Source organism: Entelurus aequoreus, linkage group LG17, assembly GCF_033978785.1.
Source record: "Entelurus aequoreus isolate RoL-2023_Sb linkage group LG17, RoL_Eaeq_v1.1, whole genome shotgun sequence".
In the NCBI taxonomy this organism is placed as follows: domain Eukaryota; kingdom Metazoa; phylum Chordata; class Actinopteri; order Syngnathiformes; family Syngnathidae; genus Entelurus; species Entelurus aequoreus.
The window spans coordinates 13,105,606-13,130,602 of NC_084747.1; the positions used below are offsets into that span (position 1 = coordinate 13,105,606).

A 24,997-nucleotide genomic window follows, 5' to 3' on the forward strand; every position below is an offset into this window, starting at 1 on the left:
CTGTCCTCAAATCTAAACACCAAAATGAATTTGATCAACTGGACTCTCGACGCAATTGACACAGTCTTTTCGACAAGGAAAAGAGGCTCGGGGGAGCCTGGCTGCCCTGATGGAACCATTGCTGCGGGGTACGTGAGAGATTCCTGGAATACTTGGAGAATCATGTGCCTCTCAGTCCTTTCCATCGAGGACGTGGAAGACATCTACCTATTTGGAGCTGTGATCGCAGGGCATTTGCTGATTGGGCTGGGCATTGCTCTGGTGTATCGTCAAATTCGGAAGACGATGGCAGCCACTCAAGGGGCCAACAGGCTGTTCAACGCAATGGAAGGATTGGGTCGTGCTGTGGGATCACAGACTGGAGCGATTGCTGATTTGAATCGCAAGGTAGATTCCATCTTGATGATGTTACAGAAAGAATTAATTGGAATTGTCAGAGCCAGCATATAGAGCAGGAATGTCATTGTTTTGACTGCTCGAAGAAAAAACAACATCTTAATCTACGATTTGACTCCCTCGAATGGCCTTGAGGAACAGGCTGTTTGAAAACACTCCCCCGAGGACTCCTCAAAGATGGACGCTTTTGACCTTTCCCTTTTTTTCAAAAGCACCTGGGTCGGACTCTTGAACTCTTGAACTCTTGGGGCCGGCCTCGGCCCATAAAGACAATCCAACATCTCACCCAAGTTAATTGGGCATACATGCACGCACATACCCCTCCCCAAATCAACGCCTTCACCACTGCTTTATTCCTCCGGGGTTGTGGGGGCTGAGCAGCGCTCAACAGCAGCTGCTGGCCTCCAAGGTCCTGTTGGATGACTCTGTTGCGAGTTGTTGTGATTAAATGTACCTTGTTTATGTGTGCCATGCTATGTGAGGTTTTTTTCCTCGGACTCAGTCTGGACCATTCCTGAGGGTCCAGCCTCAGACTGATATTTTTTTTTACTTCCCCCCTCCCCCAATGTCACCTTTTTCCCACCTTTTTAAGGAGCGCCTAAGTGAGGCTGATCCGTTGGCGGTCCCGTCTTGTCTCCCTGTAACGTATGTCTGCTCTTAGCGGGATTGTGCCGAAAATGTAATTTCAGTTCTTATGTGTCTTGTACATGTAAGAATGGACAATAAAGCTGATTGATTGATTGATTGATTGATATTCCAAGTTGACATATCCTGATTACTTTATTGATGAAAACGGTGAAGATTATAATATGAGTAATGTAGTAAACAAGTTCAATATTTTTTTTGTAAATGTTGGTCCTAAATTGGCTGTTGATATCCCAGACAATGGAGTTACAAAATCAACTATTGAACAGAATTCTTCGTCATTCTTCCTCTCAGCTACAAATGAACAGGAAGAGACAAACATTGTGCGGAAGTGTAAAAGTAAGTGCTCCACTGACTGCCATGATATCAACATGATATTGGTTCAAAAGGTTATCCTGAATATTGTAGAACCATTAACTTATATATGTAATTTATCATTCCAGACTGGCTGCTTTCCAAGTCAAATGAAAATCGCTAAAGTAACTCCGCTCTTCAAAAGTGACAGCAAACACGCTTTCACCAATTACAGACCAATCTCTCTTTTGCCTCAGTTCTCAAAAATCTTAGAGAAACTATTTAACTCTCGACTTGAATCCTTTCTTGAGAAGCATCATATAATCAATGACGGTCAGTATGGCTTTAGGTCCAAAAGACAACTTCAATGGCAATAACTGAAGCTATTGAGGAAATTACCAGAGGTGGGACCAAGTCATTGCTTTGCAAGTCACAAGTAAGTCTCAAGTCTTTGCCCTCAAGTCTCGAGTCAAGTCCCGAGTCAAGACAGGCAAGTCCCGAGTCAAGTCCAAAGTCAAGACTGGAAAGTCTCAAGTCAAGTCACAAGTCCTGCATTTTGAGTTTCGAGTCCTTTCAAGTCCTTTTGACCACAGACTAATATTTTTACACAGATTGTGTATGCTTTAAAACCGCTGTATTTATTTATTAAAACAAATGCATTTGAAATAGCAGGAAAGAAAATAGTACTGACATTGCAATTCATAATAGCACTATTAACCAGTCATTTTAATAGTTTAAACAATTTTAAACATTTAACTCATTCCTTTACAGAATAAACACATTTGCAAAAACAAGTGCAACTGTACTTATTTGTACAAAAGTGTTAACATTGTATTTCCATGGCATATTGCATTGTAACTAGTTCCACAGCAGTTTCTATTCTGTTCTTACCTTATCTCATTGATCTCATCTCATACTGTATGTGTGTTGATGTGTGCGTACACATGAAAAACATAACAAATACATGAACATAACAATGAACAGAGTTGTACTTTTTAGATGTCAGGGCCCTATGCAATATGTACACATATTCTTAATATAGTATATATTTTAACTGACCTTTATTTGACTATGTTTGTCTTTTTGTAGGTGGCTAAAATATGCGGTGCTGCTGACCGCCGTCTAACGTTATGTTACTGTGTGTGATACATTGACTAACGTAACGTTATGTATAGGTACCTCATGCAACCCTGCTTAAAAAATCACTTGACAAAAAGTATGAATAAGGTAGCAAACTGCAGTGGACGCAACATATTGCCGTGTTTGAAATGACGTTATAACCATAAACATCTTATAAGTAGACGCAATATTGGTTGCTGTGACGCGAGCAATTTGCATCTTGAAGTGGTGATGAGGAGCCGGCGAGCAGCCTAAACTGACAGTTGACAGGTAGAAAACAAAGATGCCGGGCTGGTGTTCAGTGTTTTCCTGCTCAAATGAGCGGACTGTTGAAAATAGTAATCGGGGGATTACTTTTCACAAGTAAGATTTAACATTAATGTACTATTGGTTGTATTTTATGAAAATAACATTACCACAGAGTTGAGAAGGAGCAAAGATCTTCAATATTTGTATGTGAAAATCACAAATAAATCTTCTGGGGGAGGATGACGCCCTTACAGGGGTTTGGTTTACAAACTTTCTGCCCCACCTAAAACAAAATTCACCAGCCACCATTGATTATAATGCATTCTCGTTTTAGGCAAAATATAAGACAATACTTTCTTAACAGTATAATTGTAACCAGGAATAAGTCTTCAAGTAACATTATTCAAATACTAACATTGTTGGGTAAAACAGAATTTGGTTTTATTCTGAATCCAGTGAAACAGATTGGTGGTTTTAGCTGATATAAAGACTTTCAGGTGTTTATATATGTTTATGTTTAAGTATTTGGCAGACGCTTTTATCCAAAGCGACATACATAAAAAAATACATATATAACAATCACTGTAAACATGATCATTTAAGGGAAGAATGTAATACAAAATATCAACACAAAGTGTCACGACAGAATAAACTCTCTGCTGCTGCAGCAACAGAGTTACGGTCTATAAGATATATAGATATCTAATGTATTCATACATTGTTTATTTAGCATGTATATATAACGTAATCATATTGTTTCTTCAATTTAAAAATAGCTGACCGTTTTTTCCCCCTTCTCTGGGATTATATTCCCAGTTTTAATCTCGGACGTCTGGTCACTTATAGCGTATAAGAATATTCTATTACTGTTAAGCAAACTATGAATAATAAAACATGTGTCCGTTATCATAGCTACACGTATGACAAAAAAGCGCGTGAAAATGAGTGGTATTCAGTGAGGTAAAATGAATTAAATGCGTTGACAGTTCATTGCTCCTGCCAAATGAATTGCACTGAGTGGAGCGGATCACCACTCCAAGATGGCGGCCCCGCGTCTCGTCTGCGCCAGTAGGCAGTAGCGCTCGATGCTGTGTACCCTTATAAGATGTCTATGGTTATGACGTTAGCAGTGAGTTTACAGCCTCACTGATTTAACTACACAGCAAATAAAAGTCATGTTACTTAGCCAATAAACGTTATCTTACATTCAAAACTTACCCTTCTTTGTGCAACTTCAAATGTCGAACGAAGTTGGAAGTTGTTGCGTCTCCGTCTGTAATATTCGAACTGCGTGATTTGCATACGGCAATTCGTTGACCAAGTCGTAGTTTTTATACCCGAACGAAACCAACTTTGGTATAAATCTTTCTCTCTGGCGCGTTGTTTGACAACTCTTGTTCATTGGTTGTCCTGCAATTTGATTGGCTGAATGCTGTGTGATGAAAACAATGTAGATCTAATTTGATTGGCTGTTGTACTGAGAGCACACACGCTGACACGCAGCACACACGCTGATAGACAGACACGTACAAAATGAAAGCTACGGAGCGCTCCCAAATAACTTTTTAAGCTTTAGGTTTTGGGGAAAGTAGCAAATCATGTCAAGTCAAAAGGCTCAAGTCCAAGTGAAGTCACAAGTCATTGATGTTAAAGTCTAAGTCAAGTTGCAAGTCTCTTTACATTTTGTCAAGTCGAGTCTAAAGTCATCAAATTCATGACTCGAGTCTGACTCGAGTCCAAGTCATGTGACTCGAGTCCACACCTCTGGAAATTACTAATGCACTGGAGCATAAAAGATATGCAGTTGGTATTTTTATTGACCTAAAGAAAGCCTTTGATACCATTAATCATTCAATTCTACTAGATAAAATGGGAAGATATGGAATTAGGGGGCTGGCTGGTGACTGGTTAAAAAGTTATTTAACAGGGAGGGTACAGTTTGTTAAAATGGGTATATTTTTATCTGATACTCTTGGCATTGCTTGTGGTGTCCCCCAGGGGTCCGTGTTGGGGCCAAAACTGTTTAATGTATATATTACTGATATGTTTAATACATCCAAGATACTGAAATTTATACTTTTTGCACACGACACAAATTTATTCTACAGTAGTGATGACTATAATGAGCTCATAAATACAGTAAACACAGAACTAAACATAGTAAAAAAAATGGATGGACACAAATAAATTATCTTTGAATATAAATAAAACTAAGATAGTAATGTTTGGAAATCGCAACATAACGTCTGAACAGAAAATAAGTATTGATGGTACCCAAATTGAAATCGTAAATGAGAATACATTTTTGAGAGTAATAATTGATAGTAAACTATCATGGAAACCTCATGTCAGACACATTACTGTGTTGAAGTAAATAAATGGGTTATACTTATATATCGCTTTTCTACCTTCAAGGTACTCAAAGCGCTTTGACAGTATTTCCACATTTACCCATTCACACACACATTCACACACTGATGGCGGGAGCTGCCATGCAAGGCACTAACCAGCAGCCAACAGAGGCAAAGGGTGGAGTGTCTTGCCCAAGGACACAACGGACGTGACTAGGAAGGTAGAAGGTGGGAATTGAACCCCAGTAACCAGCAACACTCCGATTGCTGGCACAGCCACTCTATCAACTTCGCCACGCCGTCCCTACTGGGAATACTTACCACAACACAATTCATCCTCTGATCATATTACAGAAAAGATCATTCACAACGTTGGTTATTTAGAACATACTCATAATCTGTTTATGCAATCAAAGTTGCTCAAATTTGATGACCTTGTTAAATATAATACATTAATAATCTTATATAAAGCTTTTAACAAATTATTGCCACCTAATCTACAACGTTTTTTTATAAGACGAGTGCAAGCTCATAACTTGAGAGGCTTTGGATATTTCTTATTGCCGAGAGCTCAAACCACTGGTAAAGGTTTTTGTGTGTCTGTATGCGGAGTAAAACTATGGAACAAACTGGACTTACAACACAAGCAATGCCAAACTATTAATCGATTTAAACTATTATACAAACATGGGGTCTGGTTCAAATATAGAGATGAGGGTCTTTAATTTGACCTGCTGCTATACTCTGTCTCAAAGTGTTAACATGTGCTCAATGTTTCCTTACCATTATTGCTATGTTGTCTATTACCATTATTGCTATGATGTCTATTACCATTGTTGGTATATTCATTATTCCTACATTGTTGATACAAATGATTGTTACAGTGTAATAATTATTGTTACCTGTGGTAATGCCACTATAATACAACACCTGTATTATAATCCTTGAACAAAGTGAGAGTGAAACTCATGTGAATAATCACTGAATGGAGAACTAGGGGGTGGGATTAAATAAGTTATCTTCTTCCCACTCCCTTTCAGGCAAAACTGGACAATAATGCACTATATTAATTTATATTATTATGTTTTGTCAACTTGTACGTCTTTGTCATTGCCTGAAATAAATAAATAAATGAAAAAAAAAATTAAAAAAAGCTATAAAAAAAGAAATTCACTTTATTGAGTTAACATTATTTCTTTATAGGGGGAAAGATGTTATGAGCTAGGGAATATAACAACTACACTACCCAGCATGCAACGGGAGCGACGAGCATGCGCGGTAGCCCCGAAAAGTGTTGTTGCATGTCACCACCCGGCAACTAAGAATGAGGTTATGAGCACGCTGTGAAAGTAAACGTCAAGAACTCAGCCAACACGCCTCGTCTGCATTATTTATAATTAGACAACACATATACAGTGTGATTTTGTTTTGTTTACAAGGAAAGAAAAACAAAAGTTAAAAAAGGGAGATGTGTTGTATATATATGTGTATGTGCTGCGGTTGCTTTAAGAACGTTGCGACAGCTGCCGTAAAGGAGGTGCGTTGCTCGCCTGGTTGCTATGTTTCCGGTTGGTCGTAAAAGTGTTGGTCATGTGTTTGTACCCTGCTCAAATCTCTCAGTAAAGTTATTCATTGGATTATAACTTTTGTTTTGAACTTTATTACACCTTGGAGCGCTTTTTCCGGTCCATTTTTTTCCTGCTTTCGCTATCTGCTCCTAATGACTGAGCTACGTGACGTCATTTCTTGTGATGTCACACGGAGCATTTCTGGTCGAGACGGGATTCGTTCCGAGGGATTCGAATAAAAAAACAACTCTTTTTCTTTACTATAGTGGTCTCGATAACGGGTACCGGTTCTCAAAAAGGGATTCGAGTCCGAGGACTCTGTTCTTTTCTTATCGAACAACCGGGAAAATCGGTTTCGAGTATCATCCCTATGTAGAACTCCCCCTGGTGTTGTGGTTATGGCGGTCATTTACGTTAAGGAAGTAGTTTGACATGTACTTCAGGGAGGTGTAGCGGATTTTATAGACTAGGCTCAGTGCAAGTTGTTTTACTCTGTCCTCCACCCTGAGCCAGTCCACTTTGGAGAAGTGGGTAGGAGTGAGGTGTGATCTGGGGTGGAGGTCTAAAAGTAACCTGACTAGCTTGTCCTGGGATGTTTGGAGTTTAGATTTGAGGGTTTTGGAGGTGCTGGGGTACCAGGAGGTGCATGCGTAATCGAAAAAGGGTTGAACGAGACTTCCTGCTAGAATCTTCAAGATGCTTTTGTTGACCAGAGAGGAGATTCTGTAGAGAAATCTTGTTCGTTGGTTGACCTTTTTGATTACCTTGGTTGCCATTTTATCACAAGAAAGATTAGCCTCTGGAATGGAACCTAGGTAGGTGACCTCATCTTTCCTGGTGATAACAATGTCACCCACTTTTATAGTGAAGTCACTGACTTTCTTGAGATTGATTTAGGACCCAAATAGGATGGATTCCATTTTACCCAAGTGTATGGATAGTTTATTGTCAGCGAGCCAGGTGCAAATTCTACAAAGTTCAGCACTGAGGATTTTCTCCACCTGTGACTTGTCCTTGCCGGATACCAGCAGGGCCGAGTCATCCGCAAACAAGAACCATTCACAGTCGCATGCTGATGACATGTCATTTACGTATATTAGGAACAGTAAAGGTCCCAATATACTGCCTTGGGGGACTCCACAGCTTACTGAGAGGGGGGGACACGGTGCCGTTCACCTCTACCACCTGCTCCCTCCCCTCCAAGTAAGATTGCATCCAGCTGGATGAGGTTTTATCAAATCCGATTGCTCTGAGCTTATCCAACAGTATAGCGTGGTTAACGGTGTCAAAGGCCTTCTGAAGGTCCAGCATGACCATGCCGCAGTATTTGCCCGCGTCCACCTCATGTTTGATGTGGTCGGTCAGATAGAGAAGGCATGTGTCAGTGGAGTGGTTAGTTCTGAAGACGGATTGGAATTTGTACATGAGTTTATTAGTAGTGTCACCTTTATTGTTAGTTTAGAAGCCCAAATACCTCCATATTGCACTTCACGCACCCTCTTTATTAACCAGTAGAATTGTCCTTTGTTGCCTTTCTTCCTCTCCACCATGTTATTGCTTGTATGCACTTTGTGTGTGCGTTTTGACACACTCAACGTCATGCGCCTCGGCTCTGTAGTCACCATCATTTCATTCAGATGAAAGAACTGTACCGGAACTTTTCAAAGGTGGTATAGTACCGATTTCAATTGATTAGTACCACGACACTTTATTAGTAGCAGTATACTGTACAACCCTACTACACACACATACAGTACATAGAAGAAAGTGTGTTTTTGTTGTTTGTGTCTTGCAGACGTCCAGCAGCTGATCGGTAATCCAGAAGATGTTTCCCCTCAGTTAGGGGGGAGCTCCACTTTGAAGCAGGAGACTCCACAACCACCCTGCATTAAAAAGGAAGAGGAGGAACTCTGGATCACTCAGGAGGGAGAGTGTCTTCTAGGACGAGAGGAAGCTGATTACGAGGTTGAAGTAACTTTGAGCAGCGATACAGACTGTGAAGGTGATATGAGGACTCACACTGACAAACAATTTGAATGCTCTAAGAGGAAGAAAGGTAAATTACATTTCAGTTGTTCAATTTGTGCTAAGAGCTGTACTCAAAACAGCAAGTTGACTCAGCACATGAGAACACACACAGGTGAAAAACCATTTATTTGTTCAGTTTGTGGCAAAAGCTTTTCTGTTAAGAGAAATTTGACTCAACACATGAGAACACACACAGGTGAAAAACCATTTATTTGTTCAGTTTGTGGCAAAAGCTTTTCTGCTAAGAAACATGTGACTCAACACATGAGAACACACACAGGTGAAAAACCATTTAGTTGTACAATTTGTGGCAAAAGCTTTCCTGTTAAGAGAAATTTAAATGAACACATGAGAACACACACAGGTGAAAAACCATTTAGTTGTTTAGTTTGTGGCAAAATCTTTTCTCGGAGTACCTCTTTGACTCTACACATAAGAACACACACAGGTGAAAAACCATTTAATTGTTCAGTTTGTGGCAAAAGCTTTTCTCGGAGTACATCTTTGACTCTACACATGAGAACACACACAGGTGAAAAACCATTTAATTGTTCAGTTTGTGGCAAAAGCTTTTCTCGAAATATCAATTTGACTAGACACAGGACAACACACACAGGTGAAAAAACATTTAAGTGTTCAGTTTGTGGCAAAAGCTTTTCTCAAAATAGCATTTTGACTCAACACATGAGAACACACACAGGTGAGAAACCATATAAGTGTTCAGTTTGTGGCAAAAGCTTTTCTGATAAGAGCCATTTGACTCGACACATGATAACACACACAGGTAAAAAAACATTAAATTGTTTAGTTTGTGGCAAAAGCTTTTCTGAAAGTAGCAATTTGACCAGACACATGAGAACACACACAGGTAAAAAAACATTTAGTTGTTCAGTGTGCCGTAAAAGGTTCGCACATAATGCAGTCGCAGTAAAACACATAAGAACACACAAGGGAAAATAACCAATTAGCTGTTTAGTTTGTGGTATGTTGCTCATATATGGTGACATCCACCCTACCCAGGACCTCCTCACTGCTTCTTTCACAAATATCTGAGGTATTAATACAAACGTGGATTATTTGGAGCATAATATTATCTACTCATGACCCCATGTCTTCACTGTATCTGAAACCACTGGACGCGAGATGAGTTTGCGAAGTGTAAAATTCAGTTGCATTTTTAATGAAAGAAACTGTTGTTCTAAATGTGTCCGCTGGATGTCGCAATAGCAATTCTGTTAGGCAAGCAAATAGATTATACCGGGGCGAGCAAGTATACCAAGCAAGAGGTACACGGTAAAGCGGGGCTGTGACTCCTCCCCCTCCACACAACGTAAAACAGTAGTAAAATAAGCAATCAGTAACCCCACTTAAAATGCAGCATGAGACACTGCACACTGATATAGTTCTGTGAAAATGATTGTCTTCTGTGCAAATGTAAAGAAAGTGAACAGTGTGTGATTTACTGCAATACTGTCAGTCTTTTAACTTTTTATTTGTGCTTTGTTGAAATTGTTCACACATTGCACAGCTTTTATTTTCCTATCAATACACATTATGTCTAGAAGACAGGAAGTAACTCAACACTCTTGAATAGTTTATACCTCAGTTTGTATGGTTTGTTGAGTTAGCACAGGATTAATATGTGGAAATGACAAATGAGGTAGTTGATACATAGAATAGTTTTTATTCATGCTTTATTTAGTTTTTTGTTCAATCCTAGATGGGTTGTGACTTAAAATTTAATTGCTTTGTAGATAAACTGAGATTAAGTCTAAATTCATTTTGTTCTTCAAGGTGTTTTTGAAAATGCACCAGTTTTTTCCTCTAAATGTTCAACCAACTTGAAGTGTTTTGTCAAGAGGATTATTTGTGATATGTACATTTTCATAATGTGCTTGTTCTATTTTGGGCCGAAATAAAATAAAGAAAACAATCTGAAGTTAGCTAAAATGAGTTTGACACCCCTGCTGTAATGTGACTCATGTGAGCAGGTTACTGTATAAACACATTTTGTTATAAGTTATAAAAATGTGTTCAGTTCTCAGAGACACATCAATGTCAGGCTGACAATCGCTCTTCAGCTTTCTCCAAACACGAGAACAAAGCAGCTCCTACTGACTTGTGATTGGTCAGACCGTGCCCATCTTAATCACATGGCTAATTTCAATATAATAAATTGCGATGTAACACAATTGAATATCTTATATGCTCAGACAGTAATGTGTTTATATAAGTTTGGATTGTGTTATGATGTTTGTAATGGGGAAAGACGTTAATGTGTCTTGTTTTCATTTTTGCATTTAAGATAGTTGACATTTAGCATGATAGCTGTTAACTGGCAATTAGTGATGTTAAGTGCCTAAGATGGTAGTTATTGATTAGCAGTGCGATGAGGGCTTTCTGCTGGTGAGTGATTCTGGTGTTTTACAGGATTCATGGAAGTTTATTGTCATACCAGCACACGATACACATGAGATGGCACACAATTTAGTAGCACGTGAACAATAGGATTGGTCCTGGTGGAGATCTACACTCTTAGTGCTTTTAGTGCTTTTCTTCTTTATTCAGAGTAATCATTTGACTTTCTAAAGGTTTTTATCTAAAACAACTAAGTTGGGTTGAAAAATAATTCTGTGTTTCTTGTAGTATTTAAAATGTATGATTTTTTTTCCTTCAATGTATGCCCTTTTTCTGGTTTGAACAAAAGCCATGGAAAAAGTCTGTGCACGTGCTTGTATATACATCTTTTTTAATTTTCAAAAAATAGTTGTCGACTATTTGATGTTGGATACTTTTGAAAACCATTGTTTTAAGACAAGATTAAAATGCCCTTATTTTGAAAAACAACTGTTGCGGAGTAGGAAACGGAAGTTGCTGACTTCTAGCGCATGCGCAAATGTTCTTGAAGCGAAGCAAAAAGACGAAGACCGCATGCTATGGTTTTTCGGATAATTTTCGAATTCACGATCTTAAAGTCATATGATTCACAGCAAATATAGCAACAAATATCTCAATTGGTATTTTCCAAAGCCACGAAACGTGCATTGAGTTTGGAGCGATATCTGAAGTGAAGATTGAAGACGTGATAGAAGATGGACGACTACTGCTATGCTAAGATGGCGACGTCCGCTAAAAGAGAACATGAAAGAGAATCAGCGCCACCAACTTCCAGCAAATCACCAACGGAGATAAAGACGAAAGATGAAGGTGAGTGACTTGAAGTTTTGTCATTTCAAAGCTATTTGAATTTCAAGCCCTTAAAGTCGAAATGAGCCGACCTTGTTGAAGAATGTAAAGAAAGAGCCGCCATGATTGTTAGCTTGAAGAAGGCAGTGGAGTTCACATCAGAGGAGATGAAAGAATGCAAAAGTCAAATGAAGAAAGTGGAAGAGCAAAACAAGCGCTTGTGTAAAGAAAATAATGATGTGAAAGAAGAGATGTTGGGGAAGAGTAAGAGATGTGAAGAGAAGACTGGACCACATGTCTACATCAACGTGCAGAGGATTGGAGGTAGAAAATAAAAAATGTATGCTGTGTTCAAACACTAATGGTAAATTAAGACAGCTGGTAGTGGTTTTGTTATATTTGTGGTTTAAAAAATGTAAGTGAGAGCAAGTTACAAACATATGAGCCCCTTTAAATATATGTAAGGGTGTAAGAGTACACAGACATTTCGGCTCGGTACGTACCTCGGTTTAGAGGCCACGGTTCGGTTCCTTAACGATACAGTAAGAAAACCACAAAATATAAATTTTTGGGTTATTTATTTACCAAATTTGTAAACAATGGCTTTATTCTTTTAACATTGGGAACACTATAATAATTCTGCCCAAAAATAGAAATAGCTGTGTGTGATGGATGTGAGCCACCACTAGGCTGATCAGTGCAACAGCAGGCAGTCATGAATGCTAAGCATAACAATAACATACATATACACACAGGGTCCATTGCCAGGGTTCATGTGGTCAACATATATCAAATAAAAACTAAACAAGATAAGGCTCAGAATGGTTTCTTAACAAAACCTTTCACCATATAAAGTGCTTTTTTTGATTGATTGATTGCGACTTTTATTAGTAGATTGCACAGTACAGTACATATTCCGTACAATTGACCACTAAACAGTTACACCCAAATAAGTTTTTCAACTTGTTTAAGTCGGGGTCCACGTTAATCAACATTAAACTGCCTCAAGATGTTGCTCAGATTAAATAAAATGACAAAACTTTTCTTCTACATATAAAAAGTGCAACATTAAACAGTTTCTAGTCAACTCATCATGCTTAATTTATTACAGCATTTGGGAAGCCTGTAGTTGATTTTTATTATGTAAATGTTATATTTTTATCAACATGTGATAGCAGGGACCCTGCCATTCAAAACTAGGCTGCTCCATTACTAATGATTCATGTAACTATAGCTGAAAAAATAGTACAATAGCAATAGGAGTGACTATTCATCCCTGAACACCATGGAGTTCATGTAGGCTTAATGATGCACTTACATTATTATATCAACTATAATTGATTGATTGATCAGAGACAGAAACTCTTCATTTAACATAATGTCCTTTTTTGCTGCTTCAACACAGAAAAAGGTAAAGTGAAATAACAGACAGACAGGGCTTTGCTGTCCGTAACTCTTCTTGTTCTTCTTAGGCGGTCCATCGTAGTCGAAGATGACGTAGCTTCCATTTTTTTGCTCTGGTTGGTGGCTATCGTTGCTGGCGACAATGCCACTCCATATGACTATGAAGTCCGATCCTGGAACCACACGTCCTGCCACAGTGGGGACATGTCAGGCCTGGATCAGGGGGCTGGGATGGTTCTGCAACTGCAGGATGGTGTCTTTGCCTCCGCTGATCCCTCCGGTGTTGGTTCCGACACTCCTCCAGATACATGACCCCGACATGGCACAGCGAATGCCACAACGATCGATTGGCTGCAGCTGTCTCAAGTTCGTGGGGTTTGATGTTGCACCTCTTCAATATCCCTTTCAGTTGGTCTTTGTACCGCAGCTTTTGTCCTCCGGGCTTTCTGCTGGCTGAAAGGAGCTGACCATAAAGCATCTGACAAGGCAATCGGTGTCCTGGCATCCGGATGGTGTGACCAACCCACCGGAGTTGTCGTTGTGCCAGGGTGGCCTCAATGCTTATAGACTCAGTGCGCTGTAAGATGTCCGTATGAGGAACTCGGTCCTGCCATGTGATGCCAAGAATGCGTTGGAGACATCTGATGTTAAATGCATCAAGGCAGCGGATGTGTCTGCGGTATATTGTCCAGGCTTCTGACCCATACAGCAGAGTTGAAACACACACCGCCCTGTAGACTGACACTTTCGTTGAGGTTCGAAGGTGGTTGTTTTTAAACACCCGGGAGCGCAGTCTTCCAAAGGCAGAGGAGGCTGAGTTGATACGAGCCTGGATGTCATCATCGATCTGGCATGTTGGGGTCAGAGTACTGCCGAGGTAGCAAAACTGCTCAACGAGCTTGAGGGGTGTGCCGCTGATGGTAAAGACAGGGGGTGGTGATGGGGACCTCTCCTGGATGAGAACCTCTGTTTTCTGGATGTTGATCACCAGACCTAGTGAGCGGTAGACTGATGACTTGGTGTCTAGTGCATGCTGCATGGCATCAGGAGTGTGGGCGAGGAGTGCGCAGTCGTCTGCATATTGCAGCTCCTGGATGTTGGTGCCTGCCATCTTCGTCTTTGCCTGTAGGCGCCGGATGTTGAATAGGCTCCCATCCAGGCGAAACTCGATGGAGACACCACTATCCTTCGTGATGGACTGGCGGAATAGGAGTGTGGCTGCTGCCAGAAAAAGATTGAAGATCGCTGGGGCCAGTACACACCCCTGCTTCACCCCTACTTTCACGGGGAAAGAGGGGGACTGTTCACTGCCTACAAGTACACAGGCCTGCATACCATTGTAAATCTGTTTTAGGATGCTGAGAAACTTGGGGGGGGGGGACAACAAACTTCCTGAGCATGCTCCAGAGCAAATCACGGTCAACTGTGTCAAAGGCCTTGTTGAGGTCAATAAAGGTAAAGTAGAGGTCCTTGTTTTGTTCCCTGCATTTCTCCTGGATTTGACGGGCAGCGAAGATCATGTCTAGTGTACTTCGGTTCTTTCTGAAGCCACACTGTGTCTCTGGGAGGAGGCCCTCTGTTAGAAATGTAAGGCGAGAAAGCATAATTTTCGCAAGTACCTTGCCGGCCACTGAGAGAAGGGAGATGCCACGACTATTTCCACAAGATGATTTATCTCCTTTCTTCTTGTAGATGGTGACGATGTTGCTGTCTTTTCATTTTTGAGGCAGGGCCTCTCTGTGCCAGATGGCTAGTATGAAGTGAAACAACTTCCGCTTCAGTAGATAGCCTCCCTTCTTTAGTATCTCAGCCGGAATTCTGTCAGGGCCAGGGCTCTTGTTGTTTTTGAGGCTCCTGATTGCAGTAAGGACCTCACTGAACATGGGAGGGTCATCAAGGAAGGGAGAAGGCGGGAGATCTGGGAGTGCAATGAGCACTAAGGGATCAGAGGGGTTTATATTATTGAGCAGTGAGTCGAAGTGCTCAGCCCAAAGCTCAAGAATTTGTTGTTTATCCTTGAATAACACGTGTCCGTCTGCGGATCTTACTGGAGCGATGCTTCGCTTTTGTGGGCCATAGATGGATTTTGCAGCAGCGTAGAATGCGTAGGTATTATTAGCATCTGCATATCCCTGGATCTCCTGGGCTTTTTTGAGCCACCACTAATTTTCCATGAGCCGCAGTTGTTTCTGTGTCTCAGCTCTGGTTGTTTTATAATGGTGGAGGAGTGATGGAGAGTGAGGGTTGGAGAGCAGGGCAGCATGGGCTTTGCGCTTGGTGTCCAGCAGCTCCTGTATTTCTACCGAGCTGTTGTCGAACCCGTCTTGATGGTGCTTCTGAGTAAAGCCGATGGTTTCAGAGGCAGCTTGATGTAATGTTGACCTCAGTTTTGCCCGCTCACTGTCCATGTCACAGGTGGTGCCGTAGTCCTCTAAGGTGGAAAGCCCCATAGCCAGCTTGCTGCGGTAGTGAGATGTACACTCTGGAGAAACCAGGGCCCTGCAGTTCAGTCGCTTTCTTGGCTGCTGTTTCTTGTGCGGGGGTCGGATTTTCATCCTCAGGATCTGATCAGCCGGTGGTCAGTCCAGCATTCAGGCCCACGTAAGGCCCTGGTTATGCAGACGTCTTGTCGATCTTGTTGCCGTGTAATTATATAGTCTAGCAGGTGCCAATGTTTGGACCGTGGGTGCATCCAAGATGTTTTGTATTTCTTTTTTAACTGAAAAATTGTGTTAGTGATGAGAAGTTGATGCTCAGAGAAAAGAGAGAGGAGTCGAATGCCGTTGTTGTTTATTTTCCCAGATCCATGAGGCCCGATTATTTTAGTCCAGAGCTGGGCATCTGTGCCAACTCGGGCATTGAAGTCAGTCCATAACACACACACACACACCGCAAAATGAGCTAACGTTACGCTAAAAGCTAATTAGCCTTCACCTCAAGCCAGGACTGCGAGCGAGCTGAGCTGCCGTTTATGTTTCTAGAACGTCAACGGGCTCATAGTGATGTTACTAGTAGTTGACTGGGTTGTGTTTATTATCATTTGGTGAGAGTCTGCTGCCTGATGCTTACCTGCTAAACACCTACCTGCTCATGACTATGATGGAGCACTGACACCATGCGCTCTGAATACGCACTGCTGATTGGCTGTTACTGCTCTGTATGTAACCAATCAGATGGTTGTGTGGGTGGGACAATGCTGCGTGCTGCAGAGTACTGACAGAGACAGAGGCGGAACGAAGCGGAGCAGCTTGTTAAGACTTTAGCTTAGGCGGCTACTTAATATGTTTGTGTGGAAACTCGTTCGGTACACCTCCGAACCGAACCGAAACCCCCGTACCGAAACGGTTCAATACAAATACACGTACCGTTACACCCCTAAATATTTGTATTCATTTCGAGTTCTTATCTTCTTGTTATTGTAAACATTTTGTACTGAATTCCTTTGGTGGTGGTATGGTATGATATGTTTTAATAACAGAGGCATTTTATGTTAAAAATGTGTCTGAAATTTAACAAAGTCCCAAATTTGAAAAGACAACTTTCACGAGGGTGTGACATGAATATTCAAATGAAATAGCAACATAAATAACACCTAAATAAATTTGTAAAATAAACAAGTACCAAACAATATCACTAAAAGTGCTGATTTTAACAAACTAAATATTCTTTAAAACACAATCAATGTGCCTGTTTTGTTGAGAGTAGTGCAAATGTTGCAGTCCATGAAATTGTCATGTGAAAAGTGTTTGTGGTAATGAACCACAGCTGGAGAAAATTTTACTCTTCTTGGGGAGAAGGTAGATGGACTTATTATTTTTCTCCATGGTTTAGAGGTGAGGTGAGTATTTTGTCAAATTTAACAAAGTCTCTGTACAGTTTGTCGTGTCGTCAAGTAACAGAAAAGAATGGACGTGTTCAAGTCGCGAGCAACGACTCGTTAGCAGCGTGTTTTGAAGACTAGCCTACAGTTGTTTGGTTGCTGTCTGAATTTTTAAATCAAAACAGAAGAGTTCCTCTTTCCTAATTTTGGCAAATGCCACTAATAAAAAAGTTAGCGAGCATTATTACTAAGCTAAGTTATACATCAAGTCCATTAAGTTAGTCGATGGATTTTTGAGTGGACATAACAGCCACTATCTCTAAGACCCCTTCTACACTAAGCCAGCTAAGGTTATCCAGGGTATATCCCACCTAACCTTATCCTTGTCCACACACACACAATGCCACCGTTTAAGACCCCCCTCCCCCTCCGTCTGCCGGCGCAATTTGACCTAGTATGCATGCGTGGAAAAAATGCGCACGTCATAGTCACCTCTGACCTGGAAGTGTATCCTTACCCTGTGTTTCAATGTAGACTTGCCACATTTCTTTGAACAGTACACCTTGCTTGCCTCACCATCAGCAGCTGTTAGACTATTGTAGTGAATCACACCTGAGCCATCATACATGAATCATATCTTTAATGGACGTGTGAAAGTAAACAATGTGATAAAGAACATTTTACAACAATCAATCTAGGGATCTAGATATCTGGTCAAGACACTGTGCTTGTAGGCTGAACTTGGCGGTCGTACTTGACGGCCACAACCACTTCATGGCTTCACAATAGTTATGGAGTACAAAACTAGACGTTGAGTAATCGCTCGACATACATCACGGACAATTACTGATAGTCTGCTTTGCCAGTCCAAATGCATTCACTGTTTGTCGTAGTCTTGAGGATTGTTAATAGCATGGTGGATGTCCGGTTGTGCCCTGTGGAAATAATAAATAAAGTGACCAACTTGTAACTAATCCACGGCCAAATGAGTGGAGCTTTATGGACCCAGTGTTACCCCCGACAAAACATGCGCCCTGGAGGGAACGTCTCCCCTGCGCTCCTCGACCACGGTCTTGGAGCCGCCAAACAGGAAAGGTGTAAAGCAACCCTTGCAGAGCGGCGGCTCCCTGTTTAAAGTGTCACCTTTATTGTTAGTTTATAAGCCCAAATACCTCCATATTGCACTTCACACACCCTCTTTATTAACCAGTAGAATTGTCCTTTGTTGCCTTTCTTCCTGTCCACCTTGTTATTGCTTGTATGCACTTTGTGTGTGCGTTTTGACACACTCAACATCATGCGCCTCGGCTCTGTAGTCACCATCATTTCATTCAGATGAAAGAACAGTACCGGTACTTTTCAAAGGTGGTATAGTACCGATTTCAATTGATTAGTACCACGACACTTTATTAGTAGCAGTATACTGTACAACCCCACTACACACACATACAGTACATAGAAGAAAGTGTGTTTTTGTTGTTTGTGTCTTGCAGACGTCCAGCAGCTGATCGGTAATCCAGAAGAAGTTTCCCCTCAGTTAGGGGGGAGCTCCACTTTGAAGCAGGAGACTCCACAACCACCCTGCATTAAAAAGGAAGAGGAGGAACTCTGCATCACTCAGGAGGGAGAGTGTCTTCTAGGACGAGAGGAAGCTGATTACACCAAGTTTCCACTGAGTATTCTCTCTGTGAAGACTGAAGATGATGAAGAGAAACCACAACTAGACAACCTCTTAACTCCACTATCACATAGTGAGGTGAAAGACAAGGTTGAAGAACCTATGAGTAGGAAAACTGACTGTAAAGAACTTCCCCTTCAGCCTAAGGAGGGCAGCTCCACTTTGAAGCAGGAGGCTTCACAACCACCCTGCATTAAAAAGGAAGAGGAGGAACTCTGCATCACTCAGGAGGGAGAGTGTCTTCTAGGACGAGAGGAAGCTGATTACACCAAGTTTCCACTGAGTATTCTCTCTGTGAAGACTGAAGATGATAAAGAGAAACCACAAGTAGACAACCTCTTAGCTCCACTATCAGATAGTGAGGCTGAAGACGAGGTTGAAGAACCTTTGAGCAGCGATACAGACTGTGAAGGTGATATGAGGACTCACACTGACAACAAACACTCTGAATGCTCTTCACAGAAGAGAGGTAAAACATATCTAAGTTGTTCAATTTGTGGCAAAAGCTTTTCTCGAAATATCAATTTGACTCACCACATGAGAACACACACAGGTGAAAAACCATTTATTTGTTCAGTTTGTGGCAAAAGCTTTTCTGTTAAGAGAAATTTGACTCAACACATGAGAACACACACAGGTGAAAAACCATTTAGTTGTTCAATTTGTGGCAAAAGCTTTTCTGTTAAGAGAAATTTGACTCAACACATGAGAACACACACAGGTGATAAACCATTTAGTTGTTCAGTTTGTGGCAAAAGCTTTTCTCAAAAAAGCATTTTGACTCAACACATGAGAACACACACAGGTGAGAAACCATATAAGTGTTCAGTTTGTGGCAAAAGCTTTTCTGATCAGAGCCATTTGACTCGACACATGAGAACACACACAGGTGATAAACCATTTAGTTGTTCAATTTGTGGCAAAAGCTTTTCTGTTAAGAGAAATTTTACTCAGCACTTGAGAACACACACAGGTGATAAACCATTTAGTTGTTCAGTTTGTGGCAAAAGCTTTTCTCAAAAAAGCATTTTGACTCAACACATGAGAACACACACAGGTGAGAAACCATATAAGTGTTCAGTTTGTGGCAAACGCTTTTCTGATAAGAGCCATTTGACTCGACACATGAGAACACACTCAAGTGAAAAACCATTTAGTTGTTCAGTGTGCTGTAAAAGGTTCGCAAATAATGCAGTTGCAGTAAAACACATAAGAACACACAAGGGAAAATAACCAATTAGCTGTTTAGTTTGTGGTAAGTTGCTCATATGTGGTGACATCCACCCTACCCAGGACCTCCTCACTGCTTCTTTCACAAATATCTGAGGTATTGCCACTAATAAACTCATGTACAAATTCCAATCCGTCTTCAGAACTAACCACTCCACTGACACATGGCTTCTCTATCTGACCGACCACATCAAACATGAGGTGGACGCGGGCAAATACTGCGGCATGGTCATGCTGGACGTTCAGAAGGCCTTTGACACCGTTGGATAAGCTCAGAGCAATCGGATTTAACAAAACCTCTTGGAGCTGGATGCAATCTTACTTGGAGGGGAGGGAGCAGGCGGTAGAGGTGAACGGCACCGTGTCCCCCCCCCCTCTCGGTGAGCTGTGGAGTCCCCCAAGGCAGTATATTGGGACCTTTACTGTTCCTAATATACATAAACGACATGTCATCGGCATACCTTTTTGATACCGAAGGACATGTCAAACTACTTCCTTAACGTAAATGACCGCCATAACCACAACACCAGGGGGTGCTCCACTAACCACGTTAAACCCAGATTCCGAACTAACAAAGGTCTTAACTCATTCTCTTTCTATGCCACATCAATGTGGAATGCGCTCCCAACAGGTATAAAAGAAAGGGCATCTCTATCCTCCTTCAAAACCGCAATAAAAGTTCACCTCCAGGCAGCTCCAACCCTAAACTAACACCCTCCCCGGATTGCTAATAATCAAATGCAGATACTTTTTCTTTTTCTTATGCCTTCTGATCCCTCTCTCTCTCTCTCTCTCTCTCTCTCTCTCTCTCTCTCTCTCTCTCTCTCTCTCTATGTCCACATCCCCCCCCCTATCCCCCCCTCCACACCCCTGATTGTAAATAATGTAAATAATTAAATGTGATTATCTTGTGTGATGACTGTATTATGATGATAGTATATATGATAGTATATATCTGTATCATGAATCAATTTAAGTGGACCCCGACTTAAACAAGTTGAAAAACTTATTCGGGTGTTACCATTTAGTGGTCAATTGTACGGAATATGTACTTCACTGTGCAACCTACTAATAAAAGAATCAATCAATTCATACAAATTTGGATTATTTGGAGAATAATCTTATCTATTCATGACCCCATGTCTTCTCTGTATCTGAAACCACTTGAAGCGAGATGAGTTTGCAAAGTGTAAAATTCAGCTGCATTTTTAATGAAAGAAACTGCTGTTCTAATTGTGTCCACTGGATGTCGCAATAGCAATTCTGTTAGACAAGCAAATAGATTATACCGGGGCGAGCAAGTATACCAAGCAAGAGGTACACGGTAAAGCGGGAATGTGACTCCTCCCCCTCCACCCAACGTAAAACAAGAGTAAAATAAGCAATCAGTAACCCCACTTAAAATGCAGCATGAGACACTGCACACTGATATAGTTCTGTGAAAATGATTGTCTTCTGTGCAAATGTAAAGAAAGTGAACAGTGTGTGATTTACTGCAATACTGTCAGTCTTTTAACTTTTTATTTGTGCTTTGTTGAAATTGTTCACACATTGCAATGCTTTTATTTTTCTATCAATACACATTATGTCTAGAAGACAGGAAGTAACTCAACACTCTTGAATAGTTTCTACCTCAGTTTGTATGGTTTGTTGAGTTAGCACAGGATTAATATGTGGAAATGATAAATGAGGTAGTTGATACATAGAATAGTTTTTATTCATGCTTTATTTTGTTTTTGTTCAATCCTAGATGGGTTGTGACTTAAAGTTGAATTGCTTTGTAGAAACACTGAGATTAAGTCTAAATTCATTGAGTTCTTCAAGGTATTTTTGAAAATGTACCTTTTTTCCCCTCAAAATGTTTAACTAACTCGAAGTGTTTTGTCAAGAGGATTATTTGTGATATGTACATTTTCAGAATGTGCTTGTTCTATTTTGGGCCGAAATAAAATAAAGAAAACCATCTGAAGTTAGCTAAAATGAGTTTGACACCCCTGCTGTAATCTGACTCATGTGAGCAACTTACTGTATAAACCAGGGGTCGGCAACCCGCGGCTCCTTGACCACTCTGATGCGGCTCAGCTACATACATGCCGACCCCCCCGATTTTCCCAGGAGATTTATGGATCTCAGTGTCTCTCATAGATTACTCCCAGGGAAAAAATAATCCTATTTACACTCTAATTACTAAATAAAGGGCGTGCCCTAATTGCACTGCAGTAATTGTCCTCTATAGCATTTACATACAGCGTGTCAGTCCAGCCACATGTTGCATGTTGTTATTACTTGCACACACAGGAGACAGCAAAGCATACTTACTCATCAGCCGCACAGCTTACACTGACGGTAGCCGTATCAAACAACTTTAACATTGTTACGTAACAAATATGCGCCACACTGTGAACTCACACCAAAAAAGAATGAAAAACACATTTCTGGAGAACATCCTACCGTAACACAACATAAACACAACACAACCATTACCCAGAATCCCATGCAGCCCTAACTCTTCCGGTCTACATTATACACCCCCGCTACCACCATATCCCCCCCACACATCAACCCCCCCCTCTCCGTGCGTTGGTTGAGCGGAAGAGTTAGGGCTGCATGGGATTCTGGGTATTGGTACCGTCAGTGTAAGATGTGTGGCTGCTGAGGTAGTACGCCTTGCTGTCACTTACGTGAGCAAGCTGAAATTGCATTCTACGTGGGGTCGAGCAGGTACACTGTTAGGGCAGACTGTAGAGGGCGCCAAATGCAGTGTCATCACGCTCTGATATTCGGGAGTCTCCCGGGAAAAATGAGAGGGTTGGCAAGTATGACGCTATCAAGCGCCATTCATTCAAAACTCGTGGGCTGCACTAACATCAAATTTCCACATTAAAGTGCGTGCCGGTGCGTGTGTCGGAGACCCCTGGTTAACATAGCACAAAACATTTTAGCTTTGTATGCGGTGTTTTTCATTTTACATTTTTTTTTGTGGCTCCCATTACTTTCTTTAATTTGTGAAACTTGCCAAAATGGCTCTTTGAGTGGTAAAGGTTGCCGACCCCTGGTATAAACACATTTTGTTATAAGTTATAAAAATGTGTTCAGTTCTCAGAGACACATCAATGTCAGGCTGACAATCGCTCTTCTGCTTTCTCCAAACACGAGAACAAAGCAGCTCCTACTGACTTGTGATTGGTCAGACCGTGCCCATCTTAATCACATGGCTAATTTCAATATAATAAATTGCGATGTAACACAATTGAATATCTTAAATGCTCAGACAGTAATGTGTTTATATAAGTTTAGATTGTGTTATGATGTTTGTAATGGGGAAAGACGTTAATGTGTCTTGTTTTCATTTTTGCATTTAAGATAGTTGACATTTAGCATGATAGCTGTTAACTGGCGATTAGTGATGTTAAGTGCCTAAGATGGTAGTTATTGATTAGCAGTGTGATGAGGGCTTTCTGCTGGTGAGTGATTAGCACTACAGTTAGAGCCACCTATCGCTAGGTAGAAATGAGCAGTTTCACCAACATTTATACGTGAAACCATATTACTAACTGTCTGGTGTTTTACAGGATTCAGGGAAGTTTATTGTCATACCAGCACACGATACACATGAGATGGCACACAATTTAGTAGCACGTGAACAATAGGATTGGTCCTGGTGGAGATCTACACTCTTAGTGCTTGTCTTCTTTATTCAGAGTAATCATTTGACTTTCTAAAGGTTTTTGTCTAAAACAACTAAGTGGCCTGAAAAATATTTCTGTGTTTCTTGTAGTATTTAAAATGTATGATTTGTTTCCTTCAATGTTTGCCCTTTTTCTGGTTTGAACAAAAGCCATGGAAAAAGTCTGTGCACGTGCTTGTATATATATATATTTTTATTTTCAAAGAGTAGTTGTCGACTATTTGATGTTGGATACTTTTGACAACCATTGTTTTACGACAAGATTAAAATGCCTTTATTTTGAAAAACAACTGTTGCTGAGTAGGAACCGGAAGTTGCTGACTTCTAGCGCATGCGCAAATGTTCTTGAAGCGAAGCAAAAAGACGAAGACCGCATGCTATGGTTGTTCGGAGAATTTTCGAATTCACGATCTTAAAGTCATATGATTCACAGCAAATATAGCAACAAATATCTCAATTGGTATTTTCCAAAGCCACGAAACGTGCATTGAGTTTGGAGCGATATCTGAAGTGAAGATTGAAGACGTGATAGAAGATGGACGACTACTGCTATGCTAAGATGGCGACGTCCGCTAAAAGAGAACATGAAAGAGAATCAGCGCCACCAACGGAGATAAAGATGAAAACCGAAGATGAAGGTGAGTGAGTTGAAGTTTCGTAATTTGTAAGATGTTTGAATTAAAAGCCCTAAAATAGAAATTAGCCGACTATGTTGAAGAATGTAAAGAAAGAGCCGCCATGATTGTTAGCTTGAAGAAGGCAGTGGAGTTCACATCAGAGGAGATGAAAGAATGCAAAAGTCAAATGAAGAAAGTGGAAGAGCAAAACAAGCGCTTGTGTAAAGAAAATAATGATGTGAAAGAAGAGATGTTGGGGAAGAGTAAGAGATGTGAAGAGAAGACTGGACCACATGTCTACATCAACGTGCAGAGGATTGGAGGTAATAAAGAACAAGAAAATAAAAAATGTATGCTGTGTTCAAACACTAATGGTAAATTAAGACAGCTGGTAGTGGTTTTGTTATATTTGTGGTTTAAAAAATGTAAGTGAGAGCAAGTTACAAACATATGAGCCCCTTTAAATATATGTAAGGGTGTAAGAGTACACAGACATTTCGGCTCGGTACGTACCTCGGTTTAGAGGCCACGGTTCGGTTCCTTAACGGTACAGTAAGAAAACCACAAAATATAAATTTTTGGGTTATTTATTTACCAAATTTGTAAACAATGGCTTTATTCTTTTAACATTGGGAACACTATAATAATTCTGCCCAAAAATAGAAATAGCTGTGTGTGATGGATGTGAGCCACCACTAGGCTGATCAGTGCAACAGCAGGCAGT

The 24,997-nt window shown here is 40.7% G+C and overlaps 4 protein-coding genes across 7 annotated transcripts in view; all 4 read left to right on the plus strand.

The window, feature by feature from the left end:
• LOC133632389 (gastrula zinc finger protein XlCGF8.2DB-like) overlaps positions 1-24,997 on the plus strand; it is a 61,360-nt gene that overhangs the window by 27,100 nt on the left and 9,263 nt on the right. The window contains exon 1 of one of the 4 annotated variants that reach the window (XM_062024789.1): positions 11,571-11,857. The exons of 2 other annotated variants lie outside the window; for them this stretch is intronic. In XM_062024789.1, the coding sequence (XP_061880773.1) occupies positions 11,743-11,857 (115 nt within the window). In that variant the 5' untranslated portion in view covers positions 11,571-11,742. Of the gene's footprint in view, positions 1-11,570; positions 11,858-24,003; positions 24,295-24,997 lie in introns of those variants that run through there. One more of the 4 variants, XM_062024790.1, reaches the window with a different exon arrangement.
• The window catches only part of LOC133632106 (zinc finger protein 845-like), a 111,906-nt gene that overhangs the window by 25,326 nt on the left and 61,583 nt on the right, over positions 1-24,997 (plus strand). The gene's annotated exons all lie outside the window — the stretch shown is intronic.
• LOC133632443 (oocyte zinc finger protein XlCOF22-like) lies at positions 8,419-11,434 on the plus strand. Its single transcript, XM_062024853.1, has one exon. The coding sequence runs from the start codon at positions 8,630-8,632 to the stop codon at positions 9,608-9,610; it is 981 nt and encodes a 326-aa protein (XP_061880837.1). The 5' UTR covers positions 8,419-8,629; the 3' UTR covers positions 9,611-11,434.
• On the plus strand, positions 18,503-21,756 carry LOC133632430 (gastrula zinc finger protein XlCGF8.2DB-like). The gene has a single exon (XM_062024837.1). The coding sequence runs from the start codon at positions 18,841-18,843 to the stop codon at positions 19,969-19,971; it is 1,131 nt and encodes a 376-aa protein (XP_061880821.1). The 5' UTR covers positions 18,503-18,840; the 3' UTR covers positions 19,972-21,756.